Source organism: Nerophis ophidion, linkage group LG17 (assembly GCF_033978795.1).
Source record: "Nerophis ophidion isolate RoL-2023_Sa linkage group LG17, RoL_Noph_v1.0, whole genome shotgun sequence".
Taxonomy (NCBI): domain Eukaryota; kingdom Metazoa; phylum Chordata; class Actinopteri; order Syngnathiformes; family Syngnathidae; genus Nerophis; species Nerophis ophidion.
In genome coordinates this window covers 18,535,870-18,557,592 of record NC_084627.1, presented here as the reverse complement: position 1 = coordinate 18,557,592, position 21,723 = coordinate 18,535,870, and the positions used below count along the sequence as shown (strand labels likewise).

The window sequence follows — 21,723 nt, the reverse complement described above, 5'->3', positions numbered from 1 at the left end:
TCAATAGGGCCAATTTAGTGTTGCCAATCAACCTATCCCCAGGTGCATGTCTTTGGAGGTGGGAGGAAGCCGGAGTACCCGTAGGGAACCCACGCAGCCATGGAGAGAACATGCAAACTCCACACAGAAAAGTCCAGGGATCGAACCCAGGACCTTCATATTGCTGCCCCATGCAAAAGTATGCAAATCAAAATTGGCATTATCTAGCCCAGTGGTTCTTAACCAGGGTTCGGTCAAACCCTAAGGGTTCGGTGAGTCGACCTAAGGGGTTCGGCGGAGATAAAAACACACACGACTCTTCGTGTAAATACAAACTTCTCCCTGTAGGCACATTACAGATACGGCAACAGTTGACTGATTTGCAGGTGTGTAAATTGTTGTGAGTATATGCACTGTCTTAGTTTTGTTGTTTGAACAAGGTGATGTTCATGCACGGTTGATTTTGTGCACCAGTAAAAAAAAAACATGGTAACACCTTAGTATGGGGAACATATTCACCATCAATTAGTCGCTTATTAACATGCAAATTAGTAACATATTGGCTCTTAACTAGTCATTAAATACGAATTAATGCCTTATTCGGCATGGCCTTATTATAACCCTAACCCTCTAACCCTGACCCTAACCCTAACCCTAACCAAATAACTCTAAATTAAGCCTTTATTACTTAGAACAATGGTTCTTAACCTAGTTGGAGGTACCGAACCCCACCAGTTTCATATGTGCATTCACCGAACCTTTCTTCAGTGAAAAATTAAATGTGTTTTTTTTTTTCAAATTCAAGAACAACTTATGTTTTTTTTTATTGGTGCACAAAATGAACCGTGCATGAACATCACCTTGTTCACAGAACAAAACCAACAAAGTGCATGAACTCACAACACATTACACACCTTACACACATTACCATGAATTGATTAACGAGGACCCCGACTTAAACAAGTTGAAAAACGTATTTGGGTGTCACCATTTAGTAATCAATTGTACAGAATATGTACTGTACTGTGTAAACTGTACTGTTTCATATAATGTATTCTCTTCCTTTGCAATCTGCTAGTAAAAGTTTCAATCAATCAATCAAAAAACCTGCAAATCAGATGGAAAATTAGTAGGGAACATTGTTCGGGGGTATCCATAATACGCCGACAGGGAGAAGTTTTTATTTACATGATAATTCGGATGTGTCTTGACCTCCGTGGCGGAGGCTCTGCCGAACCCCTGAGGCCGACTCACCGAACCCCTAGGGTTCGATCGAACCCAGGTTAAGAACCACTGACTTAGAATATGTTCCCCTAGTGTCCAAATAACTCTAAATTAAGTCTTTGTTACTTAGAATATGTTCCCCATTCTAAAGTGATACCAAAAACATATAACTTTGTCTTGAATTTGAAAAAAAAAAAAACATTTTATTTTTCACTAAAGAAGGGTTCGGTGAATGGGCATATGAAACTGGTGGGGTTCCGTACCTCCAACAAGGTTAAAGGCCTACTGAAACCCACTACTACCCACCACGCAGTCTGATAGTTTATATATCAATGATGAAATATTAACATTGCAACATGCCAATACGGCCTTTTTAGTTTACTAAATTACAATTTTAAATTTCCCGGGAGTTTCGTCTTGAAAACGTTGTGTAATGATGACGTGTACGCAAGACGTCACAGGTTTTAAGGAAATATAATTACACAGTGTTTTGGACATCTGTGTTGCTGAATCTTTTACAATTTGTTCAATTAATAATGGAGAAGTCAAAGTAGAAAGATGGAGTTGGGAAGCTTTAGCCTTTAGCCACACAAACACACGGTGATTCCTTGTTTAAAATTCCTGGAGGTGAAACTTTCCTATGGATCAGAGCGCGGTCAAGCCAACATGGATCCCTACCAAATGTCAACCAGCAGGTTTCGGTGAGAAAATTGTGGTTAAAAAGTCAGTTCTTACCGGAGAAAAGCTGAGCTTGTAACGTCCATAGCTGCCGTCGACTCCCCTGAGACACTGCGCGTCAAGACACCCGTGGAGACACCCTTCCGACTATCAGGTACTATTTAACTCACTAAAACGCTAGCAACACAATAGAAAGATAAGGGATTTCCCAGAATTATCCTAGTAAATGTCTCTAAAAACATCGGAATCCGTCCCAATGGAATCGCGTTTTTTTTCTTTTCTTTCTAGTCCGTCGCTATCATTAACCTCAAACACGGATCTTTCATCCTCGCTCAAATTAATGGGGAAATTGTCGTTTTCTCGGTCTGAATAGCACTTTTTGTTGGAGGCTACCATTAAAAACAATGTGAATATGTGAGGAGCCATCAAACATGTGACGACATCGTCTGCCACTTCCGGTAGAGGCAAGGAATTTCTCTTAGCATTGAAAGTTGCAAACTTTATCGTGGATGTTCTCTACTAAATCCTTTCAGCAAAAATATGACAATATCGCGAAATGATCAAGTATGACACATGGAATGGACCTGCTATCTCCGTTTAAATAAGAAAGGCCTTTAAGAACCACTGAGATTCTAGCCCCACCTCCACCACAACTAGATTCCAGTCCTTACTTTAAAACACCGACGTGCATGTGTTCCCATGGCGATGAACGATGACGTCATCACGTCCGACTTACCCAGCAGCAGGTTGACCAGAACCTCCTGTCCGGCCAGGGTGCTGCTCCGGGTGAGGCAGACGATGGTCCCGATGATCCACGTCAGGCCGTGTCCGGTGAGGGCCAGCAGGCCCACCATGGAGCGACAGCCTCCCCACGACGACGACGTGTACGCGCACACGCTCATGCGCTTGGACAGACATATGTCGATGGCGAGGAGGGAGTTGATGGCGATCCCCTTGAAGGAGGGGTTCAGCTGCATGCAGTCCTCCTCGGGCATCTTACCCGGCTCCCTCTTGTCCGCTTTCGGCGCACCGTCTCCGGCGTCCTCGCTTGGTTGGCTGGCCTGGTGCCGGATCGAGCTGGAGCGCCTCGGGCCTCCACTACCACCTCCTCCACCACCACCACTACCACCACCTCCCCGGTTCTCCGACGGCCCTCCGCCGCCTCGAGGAGGCTGATTAAGGGACATGAACTCGGGTCTGCTCAGGACGCTGTTCCGCTCCCGAGCCCTGGATCTCGCCGTGGAGGGCATGTTTGGACCGGGCCTCCCTTCTTCTTCTTGAAGATGATTGGAGCGGTGCTAGTTTACCACCATGCAACAGTCGAATGGCCCGAAAATAACCCGCGTCCCCCTCCCCCTGTTCCCCTTAATAGATATATTTAGGCCCGGTGGAATGTGCAGTGGCCATGCTTGCCGGTAGCAGACCTCTGGGTACACTCGGTAGGGGGGGAATAGTAACCGGAGCTGCGGGGCGCGGATAAAATAACACAAGTCACTTGTTGGGTCGCGGAGTTCCACGCAAACAAGTGTGAGCATCCCACGCACACAAAACACGGCGTTTACTTCCGGTGTGCGCGAGGAGACGTCACGTCACGTGGTCAGCCAACCCCAACCAGGGTTTCCCACACATTAATTTATTTATTTTTTTAAATATTTTTTTTAATTTTTTTGTGGCGGCCGTAATTATTTCGTGGCGGGCCGCCACAAATAAAATAAAAAATCTTAAAAAAATATATATATATTTTTTTTTTTCCGGCGTTTGACTCGCTCGACCGCTCATAAAAGCAATGGGACTCTGTCTGTGAATGAATCTTGTAGTTACATATTATATAAATATGTAAATATTATATAAATATGTATATAAATATGTACATAAAGTGCTGTAATTATATTCCAACTCCGCGTTCCTCTTGGTCATCGCCGCCGTCACCGCCACTCAATCCCCCGCCCAACCACACCACCGCAAATAGATATCTAGCCTGAGGGAAACACAATAGCCATAATAATAACAAAACATTTTTCTTTTAAACATCTTCAATCTGGTACGTTCTGGCTTCCGCGGTGACACGATATGGATAAAAACGATCGATTAGAGGCTCAAATAAGGAGTAGAATTAGTCAAAGCGAACGTTTTTTTTTATTGCGGAAATGACGTCATTTCCCCCTCCCTTATACACAAAGCTGATTCCAGACCAGCTGTGCTCACTGGGAGAAGAGGAGTTCTCCAAGGTGCTTAAACGCGCAGGATGGATACATTTCTCTGGTTTCTTGATAAAATGGGAATTATAAAGTAAAACAGTTGGTCGGCATTGCATCGTGACGCAAGAACGAATAGAATGTTTTCTCGAGAAAATGAAAAATAAATGAATAAAAGGACGGGCAGCACGGTGGAAGAGGGGTTATTGCATCTGCCTCACAATACGAAGGTCCTGAGTAGTCCTGGGTTCAATCCCGGGCTCGGGATCTTTCTGTGTGGAGTTTGCATGTTCTCCCCGTGTCTGCGTGGGTTCTCTCCGGGTACTCCGGCTTCCTCCCACTTCCAAAGACATGCACCTGGGGATAGGTTGATTGGCAACATTAAATTGGCCATGATGTGTGAATGTGAGTGTGAATGTTGTCTGTCTATCTGTGTTGGCCCTGCGATGAGGTGGTGACTTGTCCAGGGTGTACGGCGCCTTTCGCCTGATTGTAGCTGAGATAGGCACCAGCGCCCCCGCCACCCCAAATGGAATAAGCGGTAGAAAATATATGGATGGATGGATAAATATTTTATGCGTTATGTTTTCATAAATGACAATAAATAATAAATAAATTCCCAATAAAATGTTCTAATGTTGTGAAAATTGTTTTTATTTGTGTATTGCAAAGGTTTCACAAAATTATTCAATTTTTCTTGTCCTTTTACATTGAATGTTTTATTTTAAAATAGAAAAGAATACCAATTACAGTGACTGTCATATATTAAAACATTACATAGTATTTTTAAAAGTTTTGAGAATGAAGTTGGACGTTTTACAGAAGAGTGGTGGAACTTTCACATGAGTTCCGAAAACAATTTTTTTCACCGGTTTTCTGTTACGTTGTCAACTACTTAATTTGTAACAGCCTATTTTGGCAACTTATGACGTTTATCGCTTTTTAAATACTTTCTGGTCGGAAGAAGGCGACCTGAGTGCGAGAGCGTTCACATTAAGGACGCATCGCATATATATTCCTTTTATTTCCACATACGAAAAGAGGTCTGGGTCCATCCACCAATCCATTTTCTACCGCTTATTCCCTTCAGGGTTGCGGGGAGCGCTGGAGCATATCTCCGCTACAATTGGGCTGATATATGCTCTGAGTACACTCTGGACAGGTCGCCACCTCATCGCAGTGCCAACACAGATAGACAGACAACATTCACACTCACATTCACACACTAGGGACCATTTAGTGTTGCCAATCTACTTATCCCCAGTTGCATGTCTTTGGAAGTGGGAGGAAGCCGGAGTACCCAGAGGGAATCCATGCAGTCACGGGGAGAACATGCAAACTCTACAAAGAAAGAGCCTGAGGCCAGGATTGAACCCAGGACTACTCAGGACCTTCGTATTGTGAGGCAGGCACACTAACCCCTATTCCACTGTGGTGCCCGAGGCCTGGGTTGGATATGAAAAATTCTAAATTGCAGTGTTCACACGGAAAACAGTGTGAAATATATTTTCGGTAACACTTTAGTGTGGGGAACATTTTCTAAGTAACAAAGACTTAATTTAGAGTTATTTGGACATTAGGGGAATATATAAGGGTTAGGGTCAGGGCTACTAATAAGCAATAATTCTGAGGTTATTTAGGGAAGACTATTAGTTAATGGCCTACTGGTTGTATAATAAGGCCATACAGAATAAGGCATGAATATATAAATACATATATTAAGGTTTATTTGAAATAGGGACAGATACAAAAACATAGACATCTGAAACAGTTATCCAATGTATGCATCATAGTGTTTATAGCCAAAGCTAATTTACAACACTTGTCCCCAACAGCAACAACACAGATCCAACATCATTAAAACAGGAAAATAAAAATAATAAGGCAAAAATGAGTCGATAATAATGATAATATAAATAATGCAGACAAAGTGCAAACTAGATAAAAGCCAATAATTATAATAACAACACAAAGTGCAGACTAAATAAAAACAATTAGTAAAAATTAGGAAAAACTAAACATGGGAACACGATTGCTGCTCAACTAGCCATAATTGTGTTTGTTTTTTGAAAGTGACAAGTGCAGATATACTTTTCAAAGTGTCAGGTAAAGAGTTCCATAGTTATGGTCCTTTTATTGAAAAGGCAGTCTGGCAAAAGATGTTCTATGGAATGGAACGCAACAGTTGCCTTTTGACATTACTCTGGTGGTAGATCTGGTACCACTTTGCAGTATTGTAATTGCCTTGTAAAGCAATTGGGGAACAGAGTTATCCGAGCATTTAAAAACCAGTTTGACTGTATGTAACAAAATAAAATCGGTAAAACTTAAAATATTGTATTTGGTTAAAATTTGGCAATGATGATAACATATACTCTTCTTGTCTAGGACTTTCAAGGCGCGGTTATAAAGACACTCAATGGTCTTGACTGATGACTGGTGTGCCTGGGACCTGGGAATAAGAACTTAATAATGACTAATTAAGAGCCAATATGTGACTAATTTGCATGTTGATGAGCAACTAATTAATAGTGAATATGTTCCCCAATACTAAAGTGTTACCGAAAATACATTTTAAAATATAACTGAATACAGTAATTATTTGATTTTGACAATTATTTTATGTGTTGTGTTTTAATAAAAGACAATTAAAAAAAAAAAGTTGAATAACGTCCAATACTTTTGTTGTCCATGGTTTAAATGTTAAGTTTGAATAATTAATCAAGCTGTATCACTAATTAATTGTGGAAATGTTTTCAATTTTTTTGGGGAAAAAAAAAGTAATATCCAGAATATATTTATACATAACATTATGGTTAGTTTCGACACAAAAGTGACAAAATATATCTTTATCTTTACACAGAACAGTGCTGTTTACTTCTGGTATTAATGACGCATCACGTGGAAAAAAAACAACCGACAACAGTGATTCTCAAATGGGGGTACGCGTACCCCTGGGGATACTTGAAAGTATGCCAAGGAGTACGTGAGATTTTTTTTTCAAGTATTCAAAAAATAGCAATAACTCAAAAATCCTTTATAAATATACTTATTGAATAATACTTCAAATAAATATGAATGTAAGTTCATAAACTGTGAAAAGAAATGCAACAATGCAATATTCAGTGTTGACAGCTAGATTTTTTGCAGACATGTCCCATAAATATTGATGTTAAAGATTTCTATTTTTGTGAAAAAATATTTAGAATGAAGTCCATTAATCCGGATGGATCTTTATTATAATCCAAAAAAGAGGGCACTTTAAGTTGATGATTAATTCTATGTGTAGAAATCTTTATTTATAATTGAATCACTTGTTTATTTTTCAACAAGTTTTTAGTTATTTTTATATATTTTTTTCCAAATAGCTCAAGAAAGACCACTACAAATGAGCAATAGTCACACTGTTATACAATTTATTTTACTTCTTTATCTCTTTTTTTCAACCAAAAATGCTTTGCTCTGATTAGGGGGTACTTGAATTAAAAAAATGTTCACACTGGGTACATCACTGAAAAAATGTAATTGAGAACCACTGACCTACAACAAGGGCTTCACGGTGGCAGAGGGGTTAGTGCGTCTGCCTCACAATACGAAGGTCCTGCAGTCCTGGGTTCAAATCCAGGTTCGGGATCTTTCTGTGTGGAGTTTGCATGTTCTCCCCGTGAATGCGTGGGTTCCCTCCGGGTACTCCGGCTTCCTCCCACTTCCAAAGACATGCACCTGGGGATAGGTTGATTGGCAACACTAAATTGGCCCTAGTGTGTGAATGTGAGTGTGAATGTTGTCTGTCTATCTGTGTTGGCCCTGCGATGAGGTGGCGACTTGTCCAGGGTGTACCCCGCCTTCCGCCCGATTGTAGCTGAGATAGGCGCCAGCGCCCCCCGCGACCCCATAAAAGGGAATAAGCGGTAGAAAATGGATGGATGGATGACCTACAACAGAGCACATCCAGCAAGGCCATAAATGTCACATAAAAGACACAGTTATCAACATAATGTTATGATTATTTATTAATATTTCATCATGTCTCCTATTTCATCACACGTGCACTTAAAATGTCTAGACCAGGGGTCACCAACGCGGTGCCCACGGGCACCAGGTAGCCCGTAAGGACCAGATGAGTAGCCTGCTGGCCTGTTCTAAAAATAGCTCAAATAGCAGCACTTACGACATTTTTAATTCTAAGATAGAGACAAAACTCAAATATAATTAGAAAATCCAAGAAAATATTTTAAAGACTTGGTCTTCACTTGTTTAAATAAATTCATTTATTTTTCTACTTTGCTTCTTATAACTTTCAGAAAGACAATTTTAGAGAAAAATACGTTAAAAATGATTTTAGGATTTTTAAACACATATACCTTTTTACCTTTTAAATTCCTTCCTCTTCTTTCCTGACAATTTAAATCAATGTTCAAGTATTTTCTTATTATTGTAAAGAATAATAAATACATTTTAATTTGATTCTTCATTTTAGCTTCTGTTTTTTCGATGAGGAATATTTGTGAAATATTTTTGGAAACTTATTATGATTAAAATAAAAAAAAATATTCTGGCAAATCTCGAAAATCTGTATATTCAAATTTAAATCTTATTTCAAAGTATTTTGAATTTCTTTTAAATTTTTTGCTCTGGAAAATCTAGAAGAAATAAGGATTTGTCTTTGTTAGAAATACAGCTTGGTCCAATTTGTTATATATTATAACAAAGTGCAGATTGGATTTTAACATATTTAAAACATGTCATCAAAATTTTAAAATTAATATTAATCGGGAAAAATGACTAATGATGTTCCATAAATTATTTTTTATTTTTTCAAAAAGATTCGAATTAGCTAGTTCTTTTATTCATTTTTTTCGGTTGAATTTTGAATTTTAAAGAGTCGAAATTGAAGATAAAGTATGTTTCAAAATGTTATTTTCATTTTTTTCGTGTTTTCTCCTCTTTTAAACCGTTCAATTAAGTGTTTTTTTCATCATTTATTCTCTACAAAAACCTTCCGTAAAAGGAAAAATAATATTTGTGAAATATTTTTTCAAACTTATTATGATTAAAATTCAAAAAAATTATTCTGGCAAATCTCAAAAATCTGTAAAATCAAATATAAATCTTATTTCAAAGTATTTTGAATTTCTTTTCAAATGTTTGTTCTGGAAAATCTAGAAGAAACAAGGATTTGTCTTTGTTAGAAATATAGCTTGGTCCAATTTGTTATATATTATAACAAAGTTCAGATTGGATTTTAACCTATTTAAAACATGTCATCAAAATTCTAAAATTAATATTAATCGGGAAAAATTACTAATGATGTTCCATAAATTCTTTTTTTTTTTTTTTTTTCAAAAGATTCGAATTAGCTAGTTTTTCTATTAATTTTTTACGGTAGAATTTAGAACTTTAAAGAGTCGAAATTGAAGATAAACTACGTTTCAAAATTTTATTTTCATTTTTTTCGTGTTTTCTCCTCTTTAAAACCGTTCAATTAAGTGTTTTTTTCAGCATTTATTCTCTACAAAAAACCTTCCGTAAAAGGAAAAAAAATGTACGACGGAATGACGGAAAGAAATACACTTCATATATATATATATATATATATATATATATATATATATATATATATATATATATTTATTAAAGGTAAATTGAGCAAAATTGGCTATTTCTGGCAATTTATTCAAGTGTGTATCAAACTAGTTGCCCTTCGCATTAATCAGTACCCAAGAAGTAGCTCTTGGTTTCAAAAAGGTTGGTGACCCCTGGTCTAGACGGCGTCGCGCTTATGCTAGCGACGTGACGTCGTTTTGCCTACATTTCCCAGCATACCATGCGCCCAAACCGGAAGTGTCGCGCCAAAGCTCCTTATAAAGCCGCTTGCCAAAGCCCGGCTGAAGAGGACAGACACAGAGCGGGTGAACCTGCCGAGTGGCTGCCGGAGCAATGACAGCCAGCTGGGTACCGACTCGGACCGAAGGGCTGCGTTCCTACCGGCGAGGTGACAGCTGACGGTCTTCACACTTTGTTTTCAGAGTTCTTTTTTTACAAAAAAAAATTCGAAATAACATTTGACGCCAAAGAGGGAAACCTACGGTGAAGTGACATGGGTGCTGAAGTGGACCCGGCGGTGTCCTCTGGATGTTGCGGTAGTACTGCGACCCGTACCGGGCTTGAGTGCTTGCTGTGGACACGCTGCTTGTTTCTGCGTGGGAAATGATTCGCCGTGGAGAAGAAGGATAAAGATAACGTTTTTATTTTATTTTTTTATTATTTTATTTTACCGCTCTACTGTGAAATCCTCCATCAAGTGTTGTTTTCTAGGTATACTTCCTTTTTGCTTGTTTTTTGATTTGTCATGCAACCACTCTGCATGTGCCTTTATAATTCCGACCGTAATTTGTTGATATGACTGACTTATTAATTGATTAAAAAAAAAAAAAAATCAAACTCAGCCTATAGTGGAGGATTAAAAAGACATAACATAACAGACTGGAAATAGATCACAAGCAGTGAGGTTCATGGCTGGTGAGGCATTGACTTCATCACAGTCAGATTTAAAAACATATGAACCCTATAGAGCAGGGGTCGGGAACCTTTTTGGCTGAGGGAGCCATGAAAGCCCAATATTTCAAAATATATTTCCTTGAGAGCCATATAATATTTTTTAACACTGAATACAACTAAATGCGTGCATTTTTATGACCAACATTTTGACAGTATAATAAGCCTCTTATTCTTTTTAATAACACTGTTATTCTAAAGTTAACCAATAATAAATATAATACCTCTTACCATTAATGCGACATCTTGAACAGGTGCTATAGAAAACGGATGGTTGGATTAAAATGCATGAGAATGTTTTATAATTTGAACGTCATTTTCTACACTTTGATTACCAGCGGAATTATTCATTACTTATCGTGTTAAGCAATGACAGCTAAGATTTACCGACGTCCCACTGGGTGTGAGTTTTCCTTGCCCTTATGTGGGCCTACCGAGGATGTCGTAGTGGTTTGTGCAGCCCTTTGAGACACTAGTGATTTAGGGCTATATAAATAAACATTGATTGATTGATTGATTTATCTGAGAGCCAGATGAAGTCATCAAAAGAGCCACATCTGGCTCTAGAGCCATAGGTTCCCTACCCCTGCTATAGAGTATCATTTTCACCATTTGATTGGCAGCAGTTAACGAGTTATGTTTAAATGCCTACTGAAACCCACTACTACCGACCACGCAGTCTGATGGATTATATATCAATGATGAAATATTAACATTGCAACACATGCCAATACGGCCTTTTTAGTTTACTAAATTGCAATTTTAAATTTCCCGCGAAATGTCCTGTTGAAAACGTCGCAGAATGCTGACGTGTACGCGTGACGTCAAGGACTGTTAGGAAATATTAGCGCTGCGCACAAACACAGCTAAAAGTCATCTGCTTTAACCGCATAATTACACAGTATTTTGGACATCTGTGTTGCTGAATCTTTTGCAATTTGTTCAATTAATAATTGTGAAATCAAAGTAGAAAGATGGAGTTTGGAAGCTTTAGCCTTTAGCTAAACAAACACACAGTGATTCCTTGTTTAAAATTCCCGGAGGTGAAACTTTACTATGGATCAGAGCGGTCAAGCGAATATGGATCCCGACCACTTGTCAACCAGCAGTTTTCGGTGAGAAAATTGTGGTAAAAAGTCTCCACTTACTGGAGATCAGCTGAGCTTGTGCCGTCCATAAAGCTGCCGTCGACTTCCCTGAGACATTGGCGTCAACACACCCGTGGACACACACCTCCGACTATCAGGTACTATTAAACTCCGTAAAACACTAGCAACACAATAGAAAGAAAGATAAGGGATTTCCCAGAATTATCCTAGTAAATGTGTCTAAAAACATCTGAATCCGTCCCAATGCAATCGCGTTTTTTTTTCTAGTCCGTCGCTATCAATATCCTCAAACACGAATCTTTCATCCTCGCTGAAATTAATGGGGAAATTGTCGTTTTCTCGGTCCGAATAGTTGTTTTTGTTGGAGGTTCCCATTAAAAACGATGTGAGGATGTGAGGAGCTATCAACGTCATCGTCTGCAACTTCCGGTAAAGGCAGGGCTTTTCTGTTAGCGACCAAAAGTTGCAAACTCTATTGTCGATGTTCTCTACTAAATCCTTTCAGCAAAAATATGGCAATATCGCGAAATGATCAAGTATGACACATAGAATGGACCTATTATCCCCGTTTAAATAAGAAAATCTCATTTCAGTAGGCCTTTAAAAGCTCATACCAGCATTCTTCCCTGCTTGGCACTCAGCATCAAGGGTTGGAATTGGGGGTTAAATCACCAAAAATGATTCCCTGCCGCTGCTGCTCACTGCTCCCCTCACCTCCCAGGGGGTGAACAAGGGGATGGGTCAAATGCAGAAGACAAATTTCACCACACTTAGTGTGTGTGCGACAATCATTGATACTTTAACTTAATGTAGCAGGTACTTTAGCTAGTATAGTATAGTATAAATAATTTACACTTATTATTATCATTATTAGCGATAATACTGCTAACATTAACAATATTAAATAATCCCATGTATGTAGAAAATAACAAACACTATGACAGGTGTAACCGCGCTCCAGCGGTAGTGTTCATTCATTATCTTTACTGTAGCATAAAAAATGCAGATGGCCTTAAAATGCCACAATACTCAGTCACCATATTTAAGTACCCAAAATAAAGACTCAACATAAATATAAATTCAATGGATCAGAAACATTGGAGGAAACGGGATTAAAACCCGATGCTAACCGCCCATTGAAAATACATGGGTACGGCTAGTAGTTACTATTAGCAAACAGATAGACCTACCAACTCGGTGTAATATCTCAACATCGACACACTCTATCGTTGCAACTCCGTCCTGATGGTCGGCACCTATAAGTTTACAATTAGTTGTAAAATTTTGGACGGTTGTTTTTACGATATGCAGGCAAACGACAACTTTAAAACATACCGGCTTCTGCCTAGCCGAGTAGTGAAAGAATGATCCCTAGGATCACTAGCGCCCTCTACCACCAGGAGGCCGGAGAACAGGTGCCTCACATTGTACGTGTTTCGCAGCAGTTTTGTGATTGACCGGCCCAAGAAATACGTTACACACATACAGTTGTTGACAAAATACACTGTACATTATATACCTCAGCTAACAAAACTATGGAAATGTATAATATATATGGCGGCATAGCGTAGTGGGTAGAGCGGCTGTGCCGGAAACCTAAGGGTTGCAGGTTCGCTTCCCACCTATTGACATCCTAAACGCTGCCGTTGTGTCCTTGGGCAGGACACTTCACCCTTGCCCCCGGTGCCGCTCACACCGGTGAATGAATGATGAATGATGAATGAATGATTGGTGGTGGTCGGAAGGGCCGTAGGCGCAAACTGGCAGCCACGCTTCCGTCAGTCCACCCCAGGGCAGCTGTGGCTACAGATGTAGCTTACCACCACCAGGTGTGAATGAATGATGGGTTCCCACTTCTCTGTGAGCGCTTTGAGTATTTAACAATAGAAAAGCGCGATATAAATCTAATCAATTATTACTATTATTATTATATAATTCATATAGCAATACTTTCTCACAGCAGTTAGCCGAGCCGTTGCGCAATCCACGGTGACGAGGTGACTCACCGCAAGTAATTCTCAGTATTTGAACGGCTAATGTGAAAATTAAGCGATTTTGAATAAAAAATAATTTAAAACTGGTGAAGTTAAACAGGGGGTTTCACGGTGGAAGAGGGGTTAGTGCATCTGCCTCACAATACGAAGGTCCTGCAGTCCTGGGTTCAAAATCCAGGCTCGGGATCTTTCTGTGTGGAGTTTGCATGTTCTCCCCGTGAATGCGTGGGTTCCCTCCGGGTACTCCGGCTTCCTCCTACTTCCAAAGACATGCACCTGGGGATAGGTTGATTGGCAACACTAAATTGGCCCTAGTGTGTGAATGTGAGTGTGAATGTTGTCTGTCTATCTGTGTTGGCCCTGCGATGAGGTGGCGACTTGTCCAGGGTGTACCCCACCTTCCGCCCGATTGTAGCTGAGATAGGTGCCAGCGCCCCCCGCGACCCCGAAAGGGAATAAGCGGTAGAAAATGGATGGATGGATGGATGGATGGATGAAGTTAAACGGAAACAACTTTATAGTATAATCACTGGATACATATAACAATAAAACATTTTTTCTTTCCATGATGCCCCCCCTTGACTTCACGTCACTGATCACAAGTGGGTGATTTTGTTGGATTATTTTGGTGGTAGAGACATCGAATTGTTAATTATGATTTTTCTAGCTTGCATGCAGCAGATTGCAAGTTGGTGTCATGATCACAAAAGATACCCCTTTCTTTAAAAAAAAAATGTAAAAACCAGTACCTTCTTTGTTTATACCTTTTTTTTTTCCGCATCAACTTTGCTCCTATTCCCATGCGTCCTCCCCACACGCAGGACCTGCTGTGGACCGTGTTGTGGACTGTGTTGCTTCCCGGTGCCATGGGCTGCATCCAAAGCATCAGGTGCAAGCCCAAGACTTTTCGTGACAGCATCGCGGTCCTGGAGGTGAACGCTTCCATCGACTCCAACCCCACCAGCATCGACGAGTCCTCCGGTGTGGTCCTGCGCTACCGGACGCCGCACTTCCGCGCCCAGGCCCGGGTCCTGGTGCCGCCGGTGGCCGGTAAAGAGACGTGGACCGTCGGTTGGATTCAAGCTTGTAACTACATGGAGTTCTATAACACGTACGGCAGCAAAGGGATGTGAGTATCATCTATTTATCTATACATCTATGTCAAATAAGTTACATGCTCAGTGGCCTAGTGGTTAGAGCAGGGGTCACCAACCTTTTTGAAACCAAGAGCTACTTCTTGGGTACTGATTAATGCAAAGGGCTACCAGTTTGATACACACTTCAATAAATTGCCAGAAATAGCCAATTTGCTCAATTTACCTTTAACTTAGTATTAATAATTAATGATATTTATCTTTGTGGAAACACTGATCATCTTAATGATTTCTCACAATAAATATATATTTTTGATGACATGTTTTAAATAGGTTAAAATCCAATCTGCACATTGTTAGAATATATAACAAAATGGACCAAGCTATATTTCTAACAAAGACAAATCATTATTTCTTCTAGATTTTCCAGAACAAACATTTTAAAAGAAATTCAAAAGATTTTGAAATAAGATTTAAATTTGATTCTACAGACTTTCTAGGTTTGCCAGAATATATATTTTTTATTTTAATCATAAGTTTGAACAAATATTTTACAAATATTCTTTGTCGAAAAAACAGAAGCAACAATGAGGAATTAAATTAAAATGTATTTATTATTCTTTACAATAAAATTAAAAAAATACTTGAACATTCATTTAAATTGTCAGGAAAAGAGAGGAAGGAATTTAAAAGGTAAAAAGGTATATGTGTTTAAAAATCCTAAAATCATTTTTAAGGTTGTATTTTTTTCTCTAAAATTGTCTTTCTGAATGTTATAAAAAGCAAAGTAAAAAAATTAATGAATGTATTTAAACAAGTGAAGACCAAGTCTTGAAAATATTTTCTTGGATTTTCAAATTCTATTTGAGTTTTGTCTCTCTTAGAATTAAAAATGCCAAGCAAAGCGAGACCAGCTTGCTAGTAAATAAATACAATTTAAACAATAGAGGCAGCTCACTGGTAAGTGCTGCTATTTGAGCTATTTTTAGAACAGGCCAGCGGGCTACTCATCTGGTCCTTACGGGCTACCTGGTGTCCGTGGGCACCGCGTTGGTGACCCCTGGGTTAGAGTATCCGCCCTGAGATCAGTAGGTCATGAGTTCAAACCCCATATCAAAGACTTTAAAAATGGGACCCATTACCTCCCTGCTTGGCATTCAGCATCAAGGGTTGGAATTGGGGGTTAAATCAACAAAAATGACTACCGGACGCGGCTGACGCTGCTGCTTACTGCTCCCCTCACCTCTCAGGGGGTGAACAAAGGGGATGGGTCAAATGCAGAGATTGTGTGTGTGTGTGACAATCATTTGTACTTTCAAGGCCTACTGAAACCCACTACTACCGACCACGCAGTCTGATAGTTTATATATCAATGATGAAATATTAACATGCAACACATGCCAATACGGCCTTTTTAGTTTACTAAATTGCAATTTTAAATTTTCCGCGGAGTTTCCTGTTGAAAACGTCGAGGAATGATGACGCGTGTTTGTGACGTTATTGGTTGGAGGGGACATATTAGCGCAGCACCACTTGTGGCTAAAAGTCGTCTCTTTTCATCGCGCAATTACACATTATTTTGGACATCTGTGTTGCTGAATCTTTTGCAGTTTGTTCAATTAATAATGGAGAAGTCAAAGTAGAAAGATGGAGTTGCCTTTAGCCACACAAACACACAGTGATTCCTTGTTTAAAATTCCCGGAGGTGGTAGCTTTACTATGGATCAGAGCGGTCAAGCGAACATGGTTCCCGACCACTTGTCAATCGGCAGGTTTCGGTGAGAAAATTGTGTTAAAAAGTCGCCTCTTTCCGGAGATCAGCGGAGCTTGCGCCGTCCATGCAGCTGCCGTGACTTCCCTCAGAGGCTGGCGTCAAGACACCCATGGACACACCCCTCCGACTATCAGGTACTATTTAAACTCACTAAAACACCAGCAACACAATACAAAGATAAGAGATTTCCCAGAATTATCCTAGTAAATGTGTCTAAAAACATCTGAATCGCTCCCAATGCAATCGCCTTTTTTTTTAAACTTTATTTTAATTTTTTACATTTTTTTTTAGTCCTTCGCTATCAATATCATCATCCACAAATCTTTCATCCTCCCTCAAATTAATGGGGAAATTGTCGTTTTCTCGGTCCGAATAGCTCTTGCTGCTGGAGGCTCCCGTTAAAAACAATGTGAGGATGTAAGAAGCCCTCACACCGGTGACGTCATCATCTGCTACTTCCGGTAAAGGCAAGGCTTTTTTATTAGCGACCAAAAGTTGCAAACTTTATCGTCGATGTTCTCTACTAAATACTTTCAGCACAAATATGGCATTATCGCGAAATGATCAAGTATGACACATAGAATGGACCTGCTATCCCCCTTTAAATAAGAAAATCTCATTTCCGTAGGCCTTTAACCATAACATATTGTCAGTTTGCACTTGATGTACAGCCGTAAGACCGTGCTAATCATTATTAGTTTGCACTTGATAGTAGGTTGTAAGACCACGCTAATAAAAATAATAATAATAATCATAATAATAATAATAATAATAATAATAAACGTTTGCATTTAAATCACGGCTGTAAGACCGTGCTAATAATCTAGTTTGCACTTGATGCACCGCCGTAACACTTTGCACTTGATGTACGGTTGTAAGAACTTGCTCGGTTGGTAGAGTGGCAGTGCCAGCAACTTGAGGGTTCCAGGTTGGATCCCCGCTTCCCCCATTCTAGTCACTGCCGTTGTGTCCTTGGGAAAGACGCTTTACCCACCTGCTCCCAGTGCCATCCACACTGCTTTAAATGCAACCTAGATATTGGGTTTCACTATGTAAAGGCGCTTTGAGTCACTAGAGAAAAAGCGCTATATAAATATAATTCACACTAAACACAATACCATCAGTTTTCACCTGTTGTATGGTTGTAAAACCATGCAAATAATATAATTTTGCACTTCATGCTGTAAGTTTATGCTAATGCATGATGCACAACTGTGCTAATAATAATATCAGTTTGTACTTGATACACAGTCGTACCACTTTGCACTTGATGTACAGTTGTAAGAACATGCTAATGATACTATCAGTTTTCACTTGCTGTATTGTTGTAAAACCATGCGAATAATATAATTTTGCACTTAATGCATATGCACAACTGTGCTACTACTAATAATCACTTTGCACCTGATATACAGTCATAACACTGTGCTAATGAATTTAATCCACGGCCCCGAGATTGTGCTGATAATACTCTTTACACTTCATGCATGGCTATAAGTTTGTGCTGATGCATGACGCACGACCGTGCTCATAATAATATTATCAGTTTGCACTTGACATGCAGTCGTAACACTTTGCACTTGATGTACGCTTGTAAGACCACGCTGATGCAAATATCATTTTGAACTTCATGCATGACTGTAAGTTTGTGCTAATGCATGATGCATGACTGTGCTCATCATAATAATAATAATATCAGTTTGCAATTGATACAGTCAGACCACTTTGCACTGAATGTACGGTTGTAAGAACATGTTTATGATACTATCAGTTTTCACTTGCTGTATGGTTGTAAAACCATGTGAATAATATCATTTTGCACTTCATGCATGACTAAATTTGTGCTAATGCATGATGCACAACTGTGCTAATAAGAATAATAATCAGTTTGCACTTTATATACAGTCGTAACACTGTGTTAATTCAATTAATGCATGGCCCTGAGATTGTGCTGATAATACTGTTTGCACTTGATGCACGGTTGTAGTACCTTGCTAATTACATCAGCCGTTTGCACTTGACGCACAGCCGTAAGAGCGCGCTAATGCACTTTATGAATGTCAATAAGCAGGTGCTAATAATATCAGTTTGTACTTGATGCACAGCCTTAAGACTGTGCAAATACTACTATAAGTTTTGTTTTATTTTGTTTGTCGTATCTTTTATCTTTTTTTTTTTTTTACTATTGGACACATTTATCATGGCATAGTTTTTAACCCCAAACGATAAAGCATACAGAATTTTTCATTCAGTAATAACTCCATAATGTTAGTCGATCCGGTTAGTTTACCTTTAAGGCATGAACTGTATTTTTAGCATTTGTCAACAAACCAGATAGTAAAGATAATATCTACAGGAAACTAAAAATGTGTGGCAATAGACAAATGTCATTTGGCTTACGGCCCATGTTGTAATCTCAAATTGTGTTAAATATTCATTTTGAGCTTGACTTGTGGTATCTGAACCAAAATATTAATATTTGGCAGACTGATGACTGTGAATCCATGATGCGAATGTATGGTGTGTGAATCTGGTTTAATGCAGAGGTGGGTAGTAACGCACTACATTTACATCTACTTGAGTAACTTTTGGGATAAATTGTTCTTCTAAGAGTAGGTTTAATGCAACATACTTTTACTTGAGTATATTTATAGAGAAGAAACGCTACTTTCACTCCGCTCCATTTATCTACATTTAGCTCGCTACTCGCTACTGATTTTTATCGATCTGTTAATGCACGCTTTGTTTTGTTTTGTCAAACAGACCTTCAAAGTAGGATATATCACATGCCTGCGTTTCACCAATCAAATGCAGTCACTGGTGACGTTTGACTCCGTTTCACCAATCAAACAGAGCCAAGCGGTCACATGATTAACTGCAAATTTTTTAAAAAATTTTTAAATAAACCTTTATTTATCAATCAATCAATCAATGTTTACTTATATAGCCCTAAATCACTAGTGTCTCAAAGGGCTGCACAAACCACCACGACATCCTCGGTAGGCCCACATAAGGACAAGGAAAACTCACACCCAGTGGGACATCGGTGACAATAATGACCCAGTGGGACGTCGGTGACAATGATGACTATGAGAACCTTAGAGAGGAGGAAAGCAATGGATGTCGAGCGGGTCTAGCATGATACTGTGAAAGTTCAATCCACAATGGATCCAACACAGTCGCGAGAGTCCAGTCCAAAGCGGATCCAACACAGCAGCGAGAGTCCCGTTCACAGCGGAGCCAGCAGGAAACCATCCCAAGCGGAGGCGGATCAGCATCGCAGAGATGTCCCCAGCCGATACACAGGCAAGACGTACATGGCCACCGGATCGGACCGGACCCCCTCCACAAGGGAGAGTGGGACATAGAAGAAAAAGAAAAAAAACGGCAGATCAACTGGTCTAAAAAGGGAGTCTATTTAAAGGCTAGAGTATACAAATGAGTTTTAAGGTGAGACTTAAATGCTTCTACTGAGGTGGCATCTCGAACTGTTACCGGGAGGGCATTCCAAAGTATTGGAGCCCGAACGGAAAACGCTCTATAGCCCGCAGACTTTTTTTGGGCTTTGGGAATCACTAACAAGCCGGAGTCCTTTGAACGCAGATTTCTTGCCGGGACATATGGTACAATACAATCGGCAAGATAGGATGGAGCTAGACCGTGTAGTATTTTATACGTAAGTAGTAAAACCTTAAAGTCACATCTTAAGTGCACAGGAAGCCAGTGCAGGTGAGCCAGTACAGGCGTAATGTGATCAAACTTTCTTGTTCTTGTCAAAAGTCTAGCAGCCGCATTTTGTACCAACTGTAATCTTTTAATGCTAGACATGGGGAGACCCGAAAATAATACGTTACAGTAGTCGAGGCGAGACGTAACAAACGCATGGATAATGATCTCAGCGTCTTTAGTGGACAGAATGGAGCGAATTTTAGCGATATTACGGAGATGAAAGAAGGCCGTTTTAGTAACGCTTTTAATGTGTGCTTTAAAGGAGAGAGTTGGGTCGAAGATAATACCCAGATTCTTTACCGTGTCGCCTTGTTTAATTGTTTGGTTGTCAAATGTTAGAGTTGTATTATTAAATAGAGTTCGGTGTCTAGCAGGACCGATAATCAGCATTTCCGTTTTTTTGGCGTTGAGTTGCAAAAAGTTAGCGGACATCCATTGTTTAATTTCATTAAGACACGCAAATTTCAACATTTACAAACAGTTGAAAATAGTAATCAAAGTAAGTACAAAAACAGTACAAAACAGTATAAAAACCGTACAAAACAGCGCCAGGGGTTTGTAAATTCAAAGTAACTAAAATAGAATGCAAAATATATATATATATATATATATATATATATATATATATATATGTATATATATATAATAAACAAAGTGCAAAGCCATAGGCTCACTCAATCTCAGTAAATGACTTAAATTTGGAAGACAGCATCATCGTTTTCACAGCTTTTTGGTTGTTAGAGGTAGAGTGTTTTAATGTAGAGTTGTAAATCTTTTTTAAAGGCACAAAAAACAGGTCGGGTATTGAGAAACTTACATTTATGAATATAACATAGCCAATAGTATAATGAGGTTGCAAAGGTAAAATTCATTTTCAAATTTTTTTCAATACAGTATAAAACCAAATATATATTTAATATATATTATTGTTTTAGTTGCTTAAGAGATATTCCTGGCTCTGAATTTGTTCATTGCTGTTTTTATGTTTTTGTGCATTACTTGTTGCCGTCATCATTAAACGAACAGGTTACTCATCAGTTACTCAGTACTTGAGTAGTTTTTTCACAACGTACTTTTTACTTTTACTGAAGTAAATATTTGGGTGACTACTCCTTACTTTTACTTAAGTAATAAATCTCTAAAGTAACAGTACTTTTACTTGAGTACAATTTCTGGCTACTCTGCACACCTCTGGTTTAATGTCATTTATCTCGGGATCTTTCTGTGTGGAGTTTGCATGTTCTCCCTGTGACTGCGTGGGTTCTCTCCGGGTACTCCGGCTTCCTCCCACCACCAAAAACATGCACCTGGGGATAGGTTGATTGGCAACACTAAATGGTCCCTAGTGTGTGAATGTGAGTGTAAATGATGTCTGTCTATCTGCGTTGG

General features: G+C 39.3%; 2 protein-coding genes across 11 annotated transcripts in view; one reads left to right on the top strand and one right to left on the bottom strand.

Moving 5' to 3' along the window:
• LOC133536164 (inactive phospholipid phosphatase 7) overlaps positions 1-3,482 on the bottom strand; it is a 30,210-nt gene extending 26,728 nt beyond the window's left edge. For all 6 annotated transcript variants that reach the window (XR_009802402.1, XM_061876439.1, XM_061876438.1 and 3 more), the window contains exon 1: positions 2,618-3,482. Coding sequence is in view for 5 of the 6 variants with exons in the window: in XM_061876439.1 (XP_061732423.1) it covers positions 2,618-3,131 (514 nt within the window). In the remaining variant the exon portion in view is untranslated. The remainder of the gene's footprint in view (positions 1-2,617) is intronic.
• A 6,493-nt stretch (positions 3,483-9,975) lies between these two features.
• Positions 9,976-21,723, top strand: part of fam78ab (family with sequence similarity 78 member Ab) — a 28,857-nt gene continuing 17,109 nt past the window's right edge. For 3 of the 5 annotated variants that reach the window (XM_061876437.1, XM_061876436.1, XM_061876434.1), the window contains exons 1-2: positions 9,982-10,394; positions 14,559-14,866. In XM_061876437.1, the coding sequence (XP_061732421.1) occupies positions 14,604-14,866 (263 nt within the window). In that variant the 5' untranslated portion in view covers positions 9,982-10,394; positions 14,559-14,603. Of the gene's footprint in view, positions 10,395-14,522; positions 14,867-21,723 lie in introns of those variants that run through there. The other 2 variants (XM_061876435.1, XM_061876433.1) reach the window with 2 other exon arrangements.